This window comes from Rhinolophus sinicus, linkage group LG05 (assembly GCF_036562045.2).
Source record: "Rhinolophus sinicus isolate RSC01 linkage group LG05, ASM3656204v1, whole genome shotgun sequence".
NCBI classification, from domain to species: Eukaryota; Metazoa; Chordata; class Mammalia; order Chiroptera; family Rhinolophidae; genus Rhinolophus; species Rhinolophus sinicus.
In genome coordinates this window covers 152,480,179-152,499,869 of record NC_133755.1, presented here as the reverse complement: position 1 = coordinate 152,499,869, position 19,691 = coordinate 152,480,179, and the positions used below count along the sequence as shown (strand labels likewise).

Genomic DNA, 19,691 nt, shown 5'->3' with positions numbered 1-19,691 from the left:
GTGAAATATGTACAATAATGAAATTCTCTAGATCATCACTAGATGATACTATAAAAACTGTCAAATATAGTATATTCCCCTTTCATTGCTAATCTCTGTTTCAGGTTCTTTTCAAATGGCATCTTAATAATTGCAAGTCTAATTGTAGTGAATATTTATTTAATAACTTCCATAGACACTGATCCAATAATAATGTACTAGCTAAGCGACCTTAGACAAATCACTTATTCTCCCTGTTCCTCTGTTTTCTTGTCTGTGAAATGGGAATAGTAAGTATGCCTACCTATCTCATAAGAGCTATTGTGACAGTTTGGTGAGTAAATGAGTGTCAGCATTTAGAGGAGTCCTTGACACTTTATAGGTTAGCTCTTATGATTATTTGCCAGACGTTCATTCTACCTGGCACTTATATATAAAATCTGCATATGCATGTGTGTTTTCCAAAGTATAGCATTCCTCAGTTCAGAACCAAGACTCGCACTAAGCTCTTTGCTACTCCATGGATGTGTGGACTGAATCACCAAGCACATGGCCTATCAGTGTGCTGTACTGGGGCTCTTTACACATTCAATCTCTGTTAAGCACTCAGTTCTTCAACAAATCTTGAGTGCCTACCATGTACCAAAAATGGTGGTAGGTTCTGGGGATGTTTCCAGCCTTATGGAGAGAGGCAAATTCTGCCCTCACAGAAAAGGGGTGAAATAGGATAGCTGTTGGGCAGGCAACTGTAAGTGCTGCACATTCCTCCAAGAATTGTTTTGTTTTGTTTTAATATGGATGATGCCTTAGATCCAAAAATAAATAAATAAATAAATAAATAAATAAATAAATAAAACAATGAATGGATGAATCACTAATATGGAATGCCAAAAGTTCAAGCATATAGGAGACCAATTTCAGAAAAAATAGTAAGGTCTTCTTTTTCTTGTAATCTCTCCATATACAAAGTGTAGTCACATGGCTCATTTGCTGGCATCTCTGAGTGAACATCCTCCTTCTCTGCGCTGTCCCCCTCTCCTTTCTGGCCACAAGGTTTGACTGGGAGCTGTTATGCTATTTTAGATCTAACCCCCCAACCCCCACACCTCCTGTGAGGTTGGCTAGTCCAGGATTAGGCTCCAGACTCAGGCTGGGTGAATCATGGCATCATGGCCTCTGGGCCTTGCTGAACACACCGAGGGTGAGCCTACGACTCACAATCCTTCCCTGGGTTGTGTCCAAATGAGAATTAGGAAAGGCCAGCCAGTGCCTCCCAGGTAGTGGGAGCAGCAAGACGTGGGATGCAGGTCCTGGGGAAGTAGAACAGAAAGCTGGCCTTGAGTAGGAAAAATGCAGCTGAAAGGCAGAGGAGCACAGATAAGGCCGAGATAGAGTCCTGGCAGTGTTCATAGGCCCCATCCCAGCTATTCCTGGAGCCTGGGACAGCCCTGCCCTCCCAGAGGTTGATTAGTCACACTTCTTTAATCACATTTGACAACAAGGCAGCCCTCCAATAAATACCTGGTTTTGCCTCAGCCAGTTTGATTTGGGTTACCATCACTTTAACCAAAGGGATTCTTACTAATCCAGGTGGTCACTCACCCCACCCATTCAGAAGTGTAGCTGAGCAGTTTAAGTCCTTACTCTATAACCTGTTCAGGTTTAATTCTCACAGTATGTGAGTATGCTACTAAAAGAGGAAAAATGCAAGGAGCTCAAAGGTAAAATTTGGAGTTAATATGTAAAATTCTTATGTATGGTCCATTAAGACTAAATTGTCTTGAAGGGATGTAATGTATTTTCCCAGAAACAACAACCACTTTGCAAATAGATGTTGCCTCCTACAGCCTGCAGTCCTGCAAGTCTGGATGGGTCAGCCCTCCCAGACATTACGCTCCTGGGGATTTCAATAGTTTTGGAGGGTAGATAAGTGGTCTGACTTTACTTCATTAATTTTTAAAGGTTCTGATTTCAATCTCTGTAAACTAATTGAGTAAACATTTATTTTCCAGGTATTTATACTCTCAGAAATTCAAGTCTGAAGGAATTTCCGGAGACTTGATTCTAGTGCAAATTCCTAAACAACAACAACAAAAAAACAGTTCAGCAGATCTCTTCCTGTGGTTCTCACTCACTCTAGAGCTCACTTTCCTTCTGTCTCATTGGAAAAATGTAGGATCCTGAAATTTCATTATGCCAATGTGTCATCTGAAATGGGGAAGTGACAAGGGGTATAGGGCCAGATAGAACCTGGCAACTCGTTAATAGTTCATTTAGACGCAGAAAGAACATACCTAAAGTAATTTGGAGCAGTACACAATCACTCCTCTGCTAATTTGCAAATAGATCAAATTACAGCTTTCTGATACATGTAAGAGCATATAAAACAAAAACTGAAAGCATGGTTTGAAAAGACCACTCTTTTGTTACTGTAAAATATTTGTTTGTTCACCTTTCTTTATATCACTGCAACAGAGAATACTGCAGACAACCTGAGAGTTCACTCTGGAAAGAAATAGAGCTGAGATTTAAACTATATCTTTCCTACTCCAGTAGGAAAACTATATCTTTTCCTACTTTCAAACCGATTTATCTAATTTTTTTTTTTTCTTTACTACACTTAGTGAGTGGACTTAGTCTGTGATAAAGCCCTGGGAAAACCTTCATATGAAAGCTTTGTGTCAGATCTCTTTGGCACACTTGACCCTTAAGCATTCATTATTACATATGGACCAAAGGAGAGGAAACTTAGTATGTAATTGCTATAAACTTGTGACCAGTGAAAAGGCACACAAAAAAACTGACAAATCAGTTAAGTATCTACTCGCCAGTTCAGTTTTATGAGTTTTAAATTTTTAATTTACATTAAGTATTTTCTTTTACAATGTTCTGGGTTTGGGTTATAAATCAGCAAGATATATTGCCCTAAATTTCATGAAATTAGATTACATAGGATAACAACAAAAAAGTCATACAAGTTTAATGTCTGTTTATTAGTTTCTCAATATTTTATAATAGCTTAATACAATCTTCTTTAGATCTTAAACATTTTATATTGATAAATTTAAAAGTCAAGAATTATTACTTGAGCAAAATAATCATAGCATTAATTTGAATTTAAAATTAGGAATGCATGGACAAAATCCTAACAAATGAGCATAAATCAAAAACAACAGAAACAAGAAAAATATATGGTTACGATCATGTTGAATTTTGAAATTGCTGTTGTGCCACAAATTAGAATAGTTCATTGTTAATTTATTAATCATTTCCAAGAAATGTTGAATTGTAGTTTTCAAGAATTATTTTTAAAACCTCTAGAACTACCTTTCTTGCAGCTTGTGTCCTCATTAAAATTTTCCATATAGTCAAAGATAGTGACCCTGGAAAAGATATAAAAATTTTACAAGTAAATTTAAGCCCAATTGTTAAAAATGTTTATTTTAAGTACAATTCTATGTATTTTACATACAAATATTGTTCATTACACATATATGTTTTTAAATTTAAAATCAATTGACCAACTCTTCATATAAAAACCAGTAAGAAAAATTAAGTAACTCAGCAGAAAACTGGGTAAAGTGAACAAACACATTCAAAGATCGTAAATTCATATAACAGTAAAGTAACATTTTCTACATAACAAAATAACACAAATTATAGAAATTGTTAGATAATAGTGGGTTGGAAAGAACAGGAACCTTAATTCATAGTTTTATGACAAAAAATGTAATTTCTTGAAAGCTTTCTTGAGTATCACTGGCCGTACCTTTGAAGCACAGAAATACTTAGGTTAGATCTGTTAATGTACAAGAGATAGTGGTTTGGATGTATCCAGAACTCCTTGTCCCAGGTTTATTTATTTTTTCATCCTAGACTCTTTGGAGATGGGAGGATAAGGCTTAATCTCCATTTAATTTTCATAAATATCCTTTCCTCCTTCTCATGTAGTGGTTGCATGTTACCTGATTGGTGGGTGAGAGCATTGGCTCATGTTTCTCAGTTGACTAGAGCTAATCCGTTAAAGTCCTAAGACCCTTTCTAGACTAATGAGGAAGTTAGGTTAGTTTGAAATTTTTAGATTTGATTAATATTGAGTCAGTTCCACCTTGACATATCCAACAACAGCAAAGTGCTGACACCAGGTTTCAACTGTCCTAGAATATAGATTTCAGTATGTGGTATGATTTGTTAAGGAGAAAGAGTACAGGCTTTAAAGTAATACAGCCAGGATGCAATTTTTACCAGCTGGGAAATTATTTAAATTTACAAAGCCTCTATTTCTTTCTCAGTAAAATATTGGACTGTTACTAGAGCAAGAAACATCAATTGCATGAAGTCTTTAAAATGTTTGGGTGTACTTGTTATTCTTAGAAATACAAATAAGATTTCAAATCATATATTTATTGTATTTATTTTTACTTTACTTTTATATCTTTTATAGCTTTCAGATTTTCTTGTTTGTTTTAAAAATACTAATATTTTAGTTATGTTTTAAGCTCAGTTCACTGCCATAGCTGGAAAATTGGGATAATGTGGTAATTCAAACACACAATTATAGGTTCCTTTGTTTTTCACTAGGAAATCCTACAATTGAGGTGATAGAGCAGAATATTTCTTCCATGACTAGTAAGGCTGGATAAAAGGAGTTCATATAAGTGAATTTGCTAGTTTTCCCATTAATTATGGCAGGTTTTCTTTTGAGATTCCTTTATTTTTTCTAAACTTAAGAGCCTTAAATAAGGAGGGGAAAAGATGGAATATTATAACAACAACAACAAAATATAAGTCTGCATTTATAGATGAAAAAAAGTAGACTTGCAGTAATTTGTTGGCTTATGGGTCAGTAAGGACTCATAAGAAAGGACAGACCATGAGTGGAAGGATCAAAATGTGTAAAATGGATACCTATAGGAAATCATGACTTTCTTTGAAAGTATGTGTTATTTTTTCCTTTATCAATTTAATGTAATATTGATTCTCTTCAAGGTATTTTTCATAAGATCCTTACCTGTAGAGTCATCCACTTCATAAAGAAGATTTAAACCAAATAGGACTCCATTCTGAAGTTCAGTAAAGTCACTGATGAAAGGGGCTCTGTCCCCATCAACAAGCATTCGTGGTGGCACACACTTCTGGAATTCATATGTTAAAGTCAAGTTTGTAGGAAACCGGACTACACCTATATATTTTACAGCCTCAGTCCAACTTTTTCCAAAACGTACTTCTGGTTCAGAATAATATTCCAACCTAAAAGACAAGTGAAAATATGTACACTTATAATTAGTCCACTCAAAATTTCAGCCTCATTTCCTAGAGAAACATCATCTTCTGCCAACAAACTAAGAATGTATTTCTTAGTTTTAGAATGTGTCGGCTGTGCTCCTACCTTTGAAGATACAAATATAGGTAGTTTAAATTTTAATTTTGGAAAGGACCATCCAATCAATTATTTATATTTTATTTTGAGTTTTTATCACTTTTAATAAGATATCTTATCCTTGCATATTATATAATAACTATGACTAAGTAATACTCTTTAGAAATGTGCAGATACAAATCAAAGGTACCAAGGCAGAATTTTTTACCAGACTCAGATATCCTTCGTAAAACTGTTGATTTCCTGAAGTCACGAGGCCCCTAAAAAATTGAGCATTGTAGAAAAACAGATGTGTGATTTTTCTTGTCTAATTTTTAAATACATAGGTTTTTCCTACTGGATGAAGTCTTCTAGGAAACCAAACTCTCATACATATTTGGGAGACAAATTATTATAGTAAGGTTGAGGGTGTAGTAAATTATTTTATAACTATGCATGTAATTCATGGCTCCTGGCCCCATCAGCTGTCTAAGCATGCTGAGCAACTTGCAGTTTTTTCAACAGACTCTTTCCCTTTGAAATGTTGTCTACTCCTTGTGTTGCTCACCAGCTACATTTTCTTTCAAGTTATATCATAGATGTCACAACTTCACAAAGTTTTTCATCTCACCAGAGGTGCAATCGGCTGTTTCTTCCTCCTTTATATTCCCATAGCACCATATCATTCATACATTTAAAGTTTGTTTTCTCATTATACTATATTCTAATTTCTATTTCCACAGCACATATGTAGAGTCCATTACGTAGAAAATGCTTGCATTATGTTTGTCAGGTCAAGCCATAACATAACCCAGAGGAGAAATCTTGCTCTGTTTGGCTCCCATGCATGTGGGCTCCTCCCTGACTCCAGCACCCAGAAGTAGAACAGTGGGTTCAGTGGACCCTTGATGAAAGAAGAGTTTGGCTTGGATTCAGAGTTGACTAGTTTTAGTCACATCACAGCTGACTATGAAAGGATAAAAGGACATGTGAATTCATAAGGATTTTGAGCAATGGCCACAAAGCCCTAGTAACAATGCACTAAACTCCCAAGAGACAGCAACACTAGGAGAGAAGAAAGACATGAGAGCACCAGTTCAAGACACAGAGGGCAAATGAGCAGAAGTGAAATTCAACAGAAGCCTTTCAAATGATTTAATTGAACATATTATTTAACAATTTATCTAATGTCAGTTGAGATGTGGTCAAGTAAAAAGATAAAAAGATACCTTAAAGGTTCATTTTAACTTAAAATATAGATATACATACACCAGCAATCTTAGGATCCAAGACCACAGAGTTTTATTTAAGATATGTAGACCACACAGAGTTCAGTATGGTTTCATATAAATTTAAAAAGCCCTAGTATATTTTTTACCTAAAGAAAATAACACACGAGTTTTAAGGAAGTTCCCCAGCATATAGTAGATTGCAAACATGGCCCCAAACATGTAATTTTCTGGTACTCCTTCCCTGCTACAGTGGGGAGGGAAGGGGGAAAAAGGGAAGCATAATTTCCTGCTCCTGGCTCAGCCATATGATTTGATTTGGTCAATAGGATATTAGCCAACTTCACACAGCATAGGCTTGAAATATGTTTCACAATTTAGTTTCTCTGTCTTGCCATGCTGTCATCACTCTAGAAAACATCCAGGTTTGCCCGATGGAGGATTAGAGACAACTGGAGCAGAGGTGAGCTTCCCCACGCAACCCTGTGGGGACCATCAGAATCAGCCAGTGTTACATGAGCCCAGGAGAGATCAGCAGACCCGCCCAGCTCAACCTCAGATGCATGAGTCAGAAAAGCGCACTGTTGTGTGACACTGAGGTTTAGTGGTTGTCAATTGTGCTACAGTCTTAGGAGAAAAAAAATAAACGAAATACAGGGCCACACAAAACAGACCGCAGAACCAGGATTTTAATCCTGTTGATCTGGTTTTAAAACTCATGTTCTTTACTACTGTCCTCTATTGCTTTTTGTCATGATGATAATAGTTACTTTATATTTTAAAGTTTCTCATGTTCCAGTGGTATGTTAAGCATGAGGCATGGTTTTCTCAATCCTCAAAACTACCCCATGTAGTATATACTATTATTATTATAGATTTAAGGATGAAAAAACTGAGTTTGTCACTGTTGGGATCCCCAGGTCAAATGGAATCAGATGTTTGTCCTCAAAGCACAAGATCTTAACCTCTACATTGTTACTCTTTTTCAAGGAGTAATCAGTAGCGTAAAACCTCCCAAATGAATTCTTAGAACTGGAGAAATCAGAAGGCACATAAACAAGCATTTTAAATCTTCCATCTTAGTAATCCTTAAAAGATTCACCTTCCATCAACATAAGGTGTCAGAAGAATTCCATTTGGCTGGAGTCCTATTTCCTAAGTTTCAGGTGACATGAATTGATTAAAAGCTTTTATTCTTAAACACAGTTAGTAATAAATTTATAAATTTGTCTGTAATATAAATAGACAACACTGAAATAAAACTATTGAAAAAAAACAGCAGAAGGAAGTTATTTCAATTAAAGAAATAATGAGAACTTTTGAATGAAAATGCTGATTTTTATAACTCTATCAACTCTTACTACCTGCTGCAAAATCCCCGTTAAAATGATGACACTAAAGCATAAATTCAGAAGGATTGGAAAAATAGGAGGGGAGGCAGGAGTTACAAAATTTTGGAGTCTGGAAATCAAATAGAACAAATCAGAGAAGATTTAATATAGTCATAAAACTAAATCCTAAGCAACCAGAGAAAAGCTAAGAAATAATCTTAATGTAATTTGTACAGTATCTCCCAAATAAAGACTGAGTGGGACTCTCCAGCTGAAGGAAGTTTGCTAAAATCAAGAGTGATAGTTTGAAAGTATGTTGAAGAAGTAATCATGTACAAAGTTTCCCTCCCAAACTCCAAATGGGGTAACTACTCACACTTGAAGAATAGAGCAGAGGGTCCCGGAACTGAGTGAACTAGTCCCAGTTGAAGGTAGGGACACCACATTGAAAGCGGGATAGACGTGAATATAGTATAGTACACTGGATACTAAGACTCACTCCTACCCCCTCCTTCCTTCCCTCTTTTGACTTTAAAAATATTGGCAGTCAGACCTTCACTTTTAAAGTAGGTGAAAGTGTCTCCTTTGGAAAACTGACTGACTAAAGAGAGAAGATAAAGGGATTGATGCTAAGGACTCCTAGTTAAACGACTTAGCAACATTACTCTCGAGAGGTGTTCATAGTAGAAAAATGTCACTCACTCATGAAAGTGCCTCTTTTTAAGTATAAGTAGATATCCAGGTTTTACCAAACACACGAGAAAAGGCTCTAACATGGATAAGAGATACCGAAACAAAATAACAAACTGAAGGGGAAAAAAGAAATGAGAAAAAGCTTACAAAAGCTCAGAAATCAGACTGGTTTCAGAGTTCTCAACAGCAAATGTCAAGCTAAAAAGTAATGGAGATAAGCCTTCAAAAACCTCAAGTATTACCAGCCTACTTTCTGTACTCATGAGTACTTTCTGTACTCATGTAAAGCCTCAGTCAAAAACCATGGTAGAATAAGGATAGCTTAATACATGCAAATCACCTATATATATATTTTTTCTTACATAACAGCTCTGAATCCACTGGCATGTGAGTCTTAACCAAAGACAGGGAATACTAGAAATGAGTGATTCCACAAAAAAAGAGGCAAACAAAATCCCCAAGTGGTGGTAGGTACCTGAGGATTATACCTGGCCACCTGGGCAGATTGGAACAGTCAATGGCTCTGAAAAAAACCTCTTTAAGATGAGGAAATTGACACAATTCGTGATGCTTTTGAACATCTTGAGAAGAAACTTTCTAGGTTGCCAATGTGAAGTAATTAGTATTGTGTACAATGGAAAACAAACAAAAACACAAGAGAATTATCAACTCTAATAATGGGAATTAACTGATGAGGAAAAGTAAAGGTAATCAGCTTAGTACATTACCAAGATGTGAATACTGATAATAGTTAAAATAATGTAAGCACTAAATATTGACCTAACCAAAATCACTAAACAACTATACAGAGAAAATGAGAGGTAGGGAAAATATGTGTGAAGTAAGGATGGAGTGAACTAAATGGTAATTTTCTGTAGTAGTGATACAAAAGATAATACCTAAAAATGAAAGTCAATGAGTTATAAATTTTTTTTAGAAATACCCATCATAAGTGGCTATAGTGGTATTCTCTCTAGATATGGCTGTTTTATTTATTTATACATTTTTGATGGAATGGATGGCCAAACCTCATAGAACCATTTGACTCATTAAATCATTGGCATATAAGAAGCAGATAATATACAAACTAAAAATAATCCAAATAAAAATTTGGAGGTATACCTGAGTTCAGGATATAAAATAAAGAAAAAGAAAGGAAAAAGGGAAAGAAGGAAGGGAGGAATGCAGTAAGAAAGGGAGGCATGCAGGAAAGCAGGAAGGAAAGAAGGAAGGGAGGGAGGGAGGGAGGGAGGGAGGGAGGGAGGAAGGAAGGAAGGAAGGAAGGAAGGAAGGAAGGAAGGAAGGAAGGAAGGAAGGACGGGTCTCTGAAGAGTTCTGAAGTAGATACCAGCAGCTGCAGGAATACTCCGCTAACAGTTTACCTGCTGTTCTGACACCTAGGGCAGGGAGGCACTGCTCACTCACCTGCCCTCTAACCTACTTGAGTGAGAAGGTAAAGAAGCATGAATGCACACTTTGTTCAGTTAAGTGATGGCCTCTGTGGTTTATATCTTCTTAGAATTGAAAGATTCTTTCAAAGGAAAGTGAATCTTATATTTTATTTTGCTTCATTTGTTCCTGCTTCATTATACAGTCATGTATCGCATAACAACATTTCTGTCAATGACGGACCGCATGTAGGATGGTAGTCCCTCAACGTTATAATGGAGCTGAAAAATCCCTATTGCCTAGTGATGGCATAGCCATTGTAGGGTCATAGTGCCATGCATTACTCACGTGTTTGTGGTGATGCTGGTGTAAACAGCCAGTCATATAAAAGAATAACATATGATTATGTACAGTATAGACTTGGTATTCATAATAAACAACTACATTATTGGTTTATGTATACTATACTTTCGTTGCAACAGTGTACTCTTTCTACTTATTAACAAAAGTTTGCTGTAAAACGGTATTTGGTGTTACTCAGGCGGCAGTCTCATACGTCTTATGTTTACAAGGTCTCTTGATTGCATCATTTTCTCTTGTGTTGATTTAATCTCATGTGGTTTAGATATGTTTACATACACAGATACCATTGTGTTACAATTGCCCTCAGTATTCAGTACAGTAACATGCTATACAAGTTTGTAGCCTAGGAGCAATCGGCTACGTACGCCATATAGCTTAGATGTGTAGTAGGCTATACCATCTATTATAAGTTTGTACCTCTATGATGTTCGCCCAACGATGAAATTGCCTAATGATATATTTCTAAGAACTTGTCACCAAGCAATGCATGACCATACATTGAAAAGGTAAAAGCATATTTTTAATGTTCAATAGCTTTCAATATCTTGTCAGATATTGACCTCTGAAAGTAAATTGAAGGCAGTGCAGTGTGAGAGGACGGGCTATGAAGTCACAGGAATGTAAATGCTAGCCCTGCCCTTCACTAGCTGTAAGATGTTAGGCAAATGACTAAACAGCTCAGTTGCATAGTCATAATCTACAGAAAGAAGTTATTTTGAAGTGAGATATTACATTAAAATACTTGGTGAAATTTCTTTTATTTATTGTACTTGAGAAATTGCAGCTATTTTAAAAATTCTCTTAGAAGGGTCATTTGATCACACCTAAATAGAAGAGCAGGTAAGAAAGGTAGAATTTTAGGACATAAAATTAGTTAACAAAAATCAACAATATTTTGTTATAATTAGTGAAGAAAGTGCTTCTAATAATATCAGAAAATTTATTCATTTTTTTTGGTTTATATACTTGTGATCAAATTATTTTTACACCATTATATCTAGGTAGATAATACCCCCAGGTTTACATTTGAAGTGACTTAATAGTCTTCTAGGCTATTTTGTATGCTAACCCTGATGCTGGTTGATTCCCCCCCAACAAGTATATACCTATTATATGTCTGTGATCAAAATAATGAATATAATTTCTTTTCTTTTTTTTCAATAGAGAGAAATTGGTTGCATGTTTTATTTGTTGGTTGGTTGGTTGGTATGAGATTTTTCTTCTCAAAATTTTTCCCCTTCTTCACAAAACACTTTTTAAGCCTGATCATACTAAAATATTCACATCTCATCATTAAATATCCCAGTGATTAGATATATTATTTAATAGGAAGGTAGACAGTCACTTTAGGAGAAGAATAAAAAGCATAAATAAAACCCAAAATTATTTGCCATATTAAATAAAAATGATTTGGGATCCATTCTTACCTATCTTCAAATGTTTTGTGAAGATTTTCCAAGGTGAAGGAATGTGCAGCCCATAAGTACTTCAACAAGTCCTCAAAGCTACTAGAAGGTGACTTCAAGTGCTGTTGCAAAGAGGAGAAAGTGATTTAAGTTTGAGCAGCTATAATGATTCCTCTCCCTACAATTTAATCTTGTTCACATTTACAATTTAGCAATATTCTACATGAGAAGACAATTTTGTTTCTAAGAATTAATTTGTGTAAGCCATGAGTGACCGACATTCTGTAAAGACTATAATAATTATTTATTAGTAGTAGTAATATTAAGTGCATCTATAAGAAATGAACTGCAAATATTTTCCCAACAGTCAGTATTTTATACTGGCCAGGAGGATTTTATTTTTTATCATTTTTTTCTCTATTCCCGTAGTTGAAATTATCACAAAAGTTTAAAGCTAAGAAAAGGGGGAAATGATTAGAATACTTTATTTAAGCATATCTAAAATAATGAGCTAATAAATTATAGAACGAGTAAATCTGTCTTTTCAGCATTGATCCTGTTTCATGTCTATGCTTAACCAATGTATTTTGTTTTGGTCATTGAATATTCGGTTTTGATTGTCCCATAATTGTTACTTCTACCTGTATGTGATCATTTATTAATTCAGTTTAAGTAATTTAATTGTTTAAAACCAATCCTAAAACCAATATTGAGGGGTTGAGAGACTGGGTGAAAAAGGTGAAGGGATTAAGAAATACAAATTGGCAGTTACAAAGTAGTCACAGGGATGTAAAGTATAACATAGGGAATATTATTAATAATGTTGTAATAACTACATATGATATCAGCTGAGTACTGGATTTATTGGGGGCTCATGTTATAAGTTATAAAAATGTCTAACCACTAGGCTGTACCCCTGAAACTAACATAATATTTAATGTCAACTTTAACTGAAAAATGTTTTAAAATTTTAAATTGATTTAAAAAATACCTCCATAATCATATTTCTCCCAAGAGTTATCCTTTGGTTGACCTGAAGGTTTAATTAACCAGAATAATCTTTTCATTCAGTGAGATATCCAGTGAGTTATCACATTTACATATAATTTATTTAGGGTGAGATGAGTGGATAGATTTTATATTAATTCTGTATTGGCTTAGAGTATGTTAATGACACGCAATGCCCTGCTGCAATGTAATAATATTAATATAATTTACCAAAAAATTACATTTTTATACTTTGGGAAATATTCTATTATACACACAAAACTTAGACAAAGCATTAAACAAAAAAAGAAATTATCTTACCACCACCTAAGAGAATAAATTACAAAACTTAAAAAGAAACCTGGTAGAAGGTATTCCACTTTCTCATCATCTCAGGGAAGGATGACCGACAAGTAGCAACAGTAAGACAAAAATTTGCCTGATCCTTGTGTGGTGGCAAAAGCATAACTTGGTCTGGTGATATCCCCATTATGCCAGAATCCACCGCAGCAAAGAAGGGTAATGCACAGAGAAAGTAATTCATGTCTGTAAGAGCAAAGTACTGTTATTACCACAAGTACAATATAACCAATGTGATAGAGGATATTTTTAACTCATCTATAAACCATTAAGAAAAAAACTCACAGATCCAGAAATATATAAAAATACTGCAAAAAAATTGAAAATCGCCATAAAGAGTGCATATACTATATATATATATATATATATATTCATGTATGTTCATTTATATACCTATATACATATATGTATGTAATATATATATATACAACTTTAACGTGTTTCTGTTAATAACCCCACAATCATATGTAAATATAAGTTAAATAGTTGACGATATTTTAAAATTAAAAGTAATTTTAATGGATTTGGTAATATTCATTTTTCAAAGTATTAAGTAAAAAGGAAGATAGGTATCTACTTGTACACAGAATGATACTACATTTCTAACTGAGGTTCCACCATCAAATGGGATTATTTTCTAAAATATTTTAATGTGGTTATAGCATTGGTATTTTGTATTGTATTTAACCAAGTTTAGTGTGCAACCATGATATTACAAAGTTCTTGACTTACAGTAGGTCTTTAAAGTAAAAATGTTGGATAAGTGTTGACAATAGAACTTCAGATAATTAAATTGAAAATGAACTAAGTTTTTCTTATTTTTCTCTATGTGTACCCTATTCCCTTAGATGTAGACATTATAATGCAGTTGGCTGTAAAGCTTATACTGATTCTCACTGGTGATGCAGGACATTCTTCATCATATACTCGCATTTGTGACTGCAGTCCCACGCCCAGTGTAGCAGGTTGATACCGCAAAGTACTTAGTCAATCTGAGAATAAAGAAACTTGATTCTAAACCTGTGGCCATGACTGTTTGTGGGTCTTTGAAAAGAACCATGGTCATATTAGAAAAAAAATATGTAAAGATGTACATGATGAGTGTCACCCCAAGAAAGTGAAGTTTAATGTGGTCCTGTTTCTAATTATTGGAAAATGTCTCTATGAAATTGGGTGTAGATTAATTTCATTATGAAAACACTAAATAAAATAAAAGAATTAGAAAATACTTTCTGATTATTTTAGTATTAAATACCCCAAACCTTAGATTATTGGCTGGTAAAATGAATTGTGGTTGGTTAATCTCTGATATAGTTACAAATTTAAAAATTAAACACATTTGGTCTAAACAAAATGAGAAAAAATACTAGTTTATTGTTCTCTCATTTCTCATTCTTCCCCATCCTGCAGACTCCCCATCACTAGTGGGACCTCCCACCTGACTGCCATTGCTTGTCTGTCAGAGGCCATCGTCCTTTGCAGTTCCTTGTTTCAGTCCTTCTATGAAAAGTAGAATATGCCCTATGGAATAGTTATTGATATTGTGGCTGTAAAATCCTAGAATGTGACATGAAGGCCACAAGGTACATGGTGGGTAGATTTCTTTTAACACAGGAATAGTAATGTTACTGTTTTGTCTCTGTCCCTAAGAATTTACACTGAATACTTATGACAGTTACCATTTATTTTGCTATTTAAATGAACCTACCAGCCCACCAGCTGTCCACAGAGATGCACGAATGATCTCCAGATTCATAGCCACAGTCTGTCCTGTGGCTGGGATCAGCCAATCTGCCTAGAAGAGAGAGGATGCACAGATTATTTATTATGCAAATGTTGAAACTGCTTCTAATTGTCACTTGATTAGGTGTGTTTTGTTTGGAAAGATGCACAAATATTTATCTTCTCTATCATTTTTTTTCAATTACAGGTGGCATTTAATATTATATTAGTTTCAGGTGTACAGCATAGTGGTTAGACGTTCACATAACTTACAAAATGATCCTCCCACCCATAAGCCTAATACCCAGCTGACACCTTGTTACAACATTACTGACTACATTCCCTGTGCTGTACTTTACATCCCTGTGACTATTTTGTAACTACCAGTTTGTACTTCTTAATCTCTTCACCTTTTTCACCCAACGCCCCCAAGCCCCTTCCCATCTGGCAACCAACAGTCTGTTCAAACATTTATCTTCTGATGACTTATATTTATGTCTGATCATTCTTTGTATCCTTCATTTCTCATTTCTGAACGAATTTATTTTCCTTTCTCTAATATCACTACATTTTTTCACTTTTCAATTATCTGTCTTGAATAGTATTCACTTTTGTAATTATTCTCTTTTCTACTACTTTCTCTTCTTCCCTTCAAAATTAGAGAAGCAATATGCACACAGAATAAGAGAGGCCTATTATCAAACTAAATTCCTGATGTCATTTCTTAGGTCAACCTTTGCTAAGTAACTTCCCATTTAGCCTTAGTTTCTTCATCTATAAAATGGGGATATAATATTAACTAAATCATAAGGTTGCATATCATGTGAGAAAAAGCATGAAAAGTGTTTCTTCCCATGAGTTTAGTCTTTCTTTTCCTCACGGAATGACAACTGATAATTTTTTTAATCCCGCTCTGACTTTTCAGGTTTATTTTGTGTCATTTTCCCATCTCCCTTGCTAATCCTTTGTTCATCCTTTTGATTCTTTGTCATACTGTCCTTCCCCTTTTCAACCGTTGCTCCCAATACAGCTTTTTGTTTTGTTTTACGTTTTTAGTCTCTTACCTTACTCATCTGCAACTTATTCTCTCCACTCCTGCTAACTTCCTGTTTTCCTTGGCTTCCACCTAAGTAAATCAAGGACTCATTCTCATTTACTTCTCCCACTACTCCCTTGCCCTCAAGCCTCTACTGACCAATATGCTGCTTCTACTTTTGTTTCTACCCCTTCTCTTATGCACTCACTTCCTTTTCCTTTCATTTTTCTACAATTTCACCATCTTCATTTTGTGTGCGTGTGTGTGTTCTGCTCATCTCTTTTCCATTTATATCTTCAGTTCTTTTATTTTTCTTTTATTGTTCTTTATCACTCTGCTTTCCTTAAGCTTATCATTCTTAAAGCGATGATTGACGAAAAACTTGTCAATGTTATTAACCTGTATGAATATTAGAAGTGTGAATTTTTCATATTGATTATTCCTCAGACTGCTAAATTAAAGATAAGTCTGTAAAACCCTTCTCCTCTGTTTCTTCTCTTTCATTTCCTCGGGGTTGCTTTGCCTCCTCTTCCCATGACTCCATTATCTTTTGATTTCACTTACTCTCTCAAAGAGTTCACCCCGTATGACACCTTCAAATATCACCGTAAGGTTTGATAGCAATTATTCTTTAGACTGAAACACACACTTGAGCATATGTCCTGTTTGATTTCTTCTCAACTCCGACTCAACATGGCTGTAATTGTACACCGATCTTGATACTCATGAAACGTTAAATATCTCTGTTTCTGTCAGATGAATAAAATTTTGCATTCTTTCATTTCATCAACCTCAGCTCCTCCTTTTCCTCTGTTCCAATCTGAACCCATGTCCTGTCATTTCTTCCTTTGAAGACTCTTTCTAGCTCTCACCATGGACATTCACTCATCCAGATTCTTCATTTCAGATCTGGATTATCTTTGCACTATCTCAGCTTGACCCAATGATATAAATGCCTTTTAAAAAATCTATGTAAGCCAAAATTCTTAACAGACTGATGAAAACACTTTTAGTAAAATCATACTGATTCAAGAACCTAAAGTTTTTTTATCACCTAAAACTTCGAACCCAAACCCTAAGCTAAATTTACCCAATATTCCAATAGCATTAGTTCCTAAATATCAGTAAATATTTTGTTTTAATTTCATCTCTCATTGAACCCCCAAAGACACCCTCCCCCTCAATCCTTCTCTCTGTATCTTCTCTTTCTTTTTTGACCCTTTCTTTAGCGCACGCACGCGCACACACACACACACACACACACACACACACACACACTCATACTCACTCTAACACACCTTACACTCAATCACATATACCTATGCCATGCTGTTTCCAAGCTCTGTCTTTTAGCTTAATTTCTCATATTATTAAATCAGAATAGAATTTCTACTGGTGTACCTAGAAATTGTTTTTTGTTTTGTTTTTTTAATTAAGCAGTTATTTTCAATGTGCAGTCAAGCCTGAGAGCCATGACTTTCTCTTATTCTTCTATTTTCTGGAAGATTTTGTTTCTATTTTCCCAGTGAAATTCTGTGCACATTTCAAGTCTTGATTCAAATCCATTTTTTTTCTAATTACTCCAACTCACTTCACTCTGTTTCTTATTTTGCACTTTCAACTTTTATCCAAGAATTGTTATTTATTGTTTCCAGTTTAATTTTTGCTATCTTTCATGTACCAAATGTGTTGTGAGGTCTTTGATGACAGGAAAATTGTCTGAAATATTTATTTGTACCCCTCGCATACCCACTGCCCTTGAAAATGCTGGTCTCATATAAGTCCATCACTAGGTGAGTTGAGTAAGACTTGATCCTAATGAGTGAGTGTAATGAGAGAGTAAGAAGGGCATTAATCTGCCTGCTCATTCAGCCTCCAACTACCACCGGCCTGCAGGCACCCTGAGGCTGACATGCTTCTCATAGTGAACTATATATTCATGATTCCTCCTGGACCACGGTCTTTTTTACTCCAAGGGAAGACAGATAAATAGGAGTAGGTTTGAGTCTCAAGACACCCCTGAAAAAGGTGGATGGCTTGCCAACCTCAGTAGCTCCTGCATGTGACCCCTGCTCAGACTGCAGATAAACTTTGATCTCCCTATATCTTTTCCATTAGAACAGAACCAATTTCCTTATTCGTGTTATTATCAGTATGGAGTGGGCAAGAAGCACTACTCTCTTTCATAAGCTGTTTCTGTCAGCCAGAGCAAAAATATCTTTTAATTTATGAATCTTTGGTACAAACATATCTTCTCTCTAAACACTGGAATGTACTTTATTTTCAAAAGCAGTAAATCACGGGCAGAGAAAAATCGTTATGAACAAGTGCCACTCCATGTCATCACCCCAGTCGCCATGTCTAGGTAATCACAATTGGAACTTCAAGGAATTCAAACTAATTTGGCATCACTTTCTGTTTTTAATGTATATCATCTTAACTGTTTTTGTTCATTCTGGTGCTTAGGATTGGGTCTGGCACCTAGTAGGTAAAGTTTGATAAATCCTTGTAGAATGCTCAATAGATTAGATACGAAGTCTTTTCTGTTTCAGTGACTATACTGCAGGCTTCATTGCCATTTCTAGTCAAAACAGGCAACACATGAAAGAACGACTTATGAAGGAGAAGAAGAAGGAGAAAAATAATGGTTACGTGGGTGAAGGAGGGAAAAGTAAATAATCAATTTTCAAAAACATTGTGTAGTATATACAGAGTCCCATTTCCCACATTACTTTGTGGTTATATTGGTAGATCATTAGAATGAAAACAAGAGTCATTCTTACCTGTACTGTATTGCCAGCCATGCTGCAGAGGCAACCCCCACAATATATTTTGTTCATTTCCTGGAGCAAATTTTTCAAAATATCTGGCTGTCTGGCTCAGTAGGATTTTGTATATCCCCATCCTCTCAGGGTATACCCAAGGGTCAATAACGTACTTTCCGTTCTCCATCCTGTAGTCACTGAACTGACCAGGACTCTCCTTCCACAGCGGAGGATACAGATCTGAGAGATTGGATGCTTCTGCTAAAGAAACAGAAAAGCAGCCAACTAGTATGCAGGCCAAGAGAGGTAGGAAAGCCATTGTGCCAAAACTGGGGATTGAGATTGTGGCAGGGCTTTTATTGGGAAAAGGTGGAAGTCATGGGATTTATTTGCTTATTATACACCAAACATAACAACACTGTTCTGTTTCGTGGAAACAATAAAGTACGGATAAGAAATCTCTTTCAAAGAAAATAGGTTACCTAATTTGTTAAATAACATTATCAACAGAGTTTTCTGTTTACATGACAGTTTTGAAAAGCTATCAAGAATTTTAATGTTGAGTGACTAAATATTGAAAATACTCCTAGGAAATGGTTGTTATATTTACACTGTATTTTTATGCCTATTAAATTAAGTACAATCTTGCATGTATATCTTCACCTTATTTATCTGGAACTTTAAAGATACGGGCATTTATTTACCTTTGCAGAAAAGAATTTACTTAGCAGGTCTGTGGCTGCTATCATGAAAAGCAAACCTGCTTGTCAGGTTGGTCCTTGGCTAGCATCTGTGTCCTTAGCTCTCAAAATTCCAAGTCAACAGTTAAATGACAAGGGTGAGTCGCTTGCGATCAATATGGTTTTCACTAAACACCTGCTTTCCTTTTAAGTCTGAAATTTTCATATGTGACCAACCCCTAGGAAACCGAGGATGCCTACCTGACCAGTCCCCAATACACAGCATGGGCACTGTGTTGCTAATGGCGACTTGTGCTCAAAAACATCACACACACATTGCTTCATTTTCACTGCTGGGGAAAAACTGTGTTCTGTGTGACTTCTGATGGGAG

General features: G+C 35.4%; 2 protein-coding genes across 2 annotated transcripts in view; one reads left to right on the top strand and one right to left on the bottom strand.

Annotated features, from left to right (window-relative positions):
- Positions 1–18,949, top strand: part of THEMIS (thymocyte selection associated) — a 229,016-nt gene extending 210,067 nt beyond the window's left edge. The window contains exon 7 of the mRNA XM_074333551.1: positions 18,814–18,949. The gene's annotated coding sequence lies outside the window, so the exon portion shown is untranslated. The remainder of the gene's footprint in view (positions 1–18,813) is intronic.
- LG05H6orf58 (linkage group 05 C6orf58 homolog) lies at positions 3,241–19,182 on the bottom strand. The gene is made up of 6 exons (XM_019729458.2): positions 18,638–19,182; positions 14,805–14,891; positions 13,098–13,282; positions 11,771–11,871; positions 4,991–5,229; positions 3,241–3,362 (listed from the first exon to the last, which is right to left on the bottom strand). The coding sequence occupies exons 1-6, from the start codon at positions 18,936–18,938 to the stop codon at positions 3,241–3,243; spliced, it is 1,035 nt and encodes a 344-aa protein (XP_019585017.2). The 5' UTR covers positions 18,939–19,182.
- Positions 19,183–19,691: the final 509 nt, after the last annotated feature.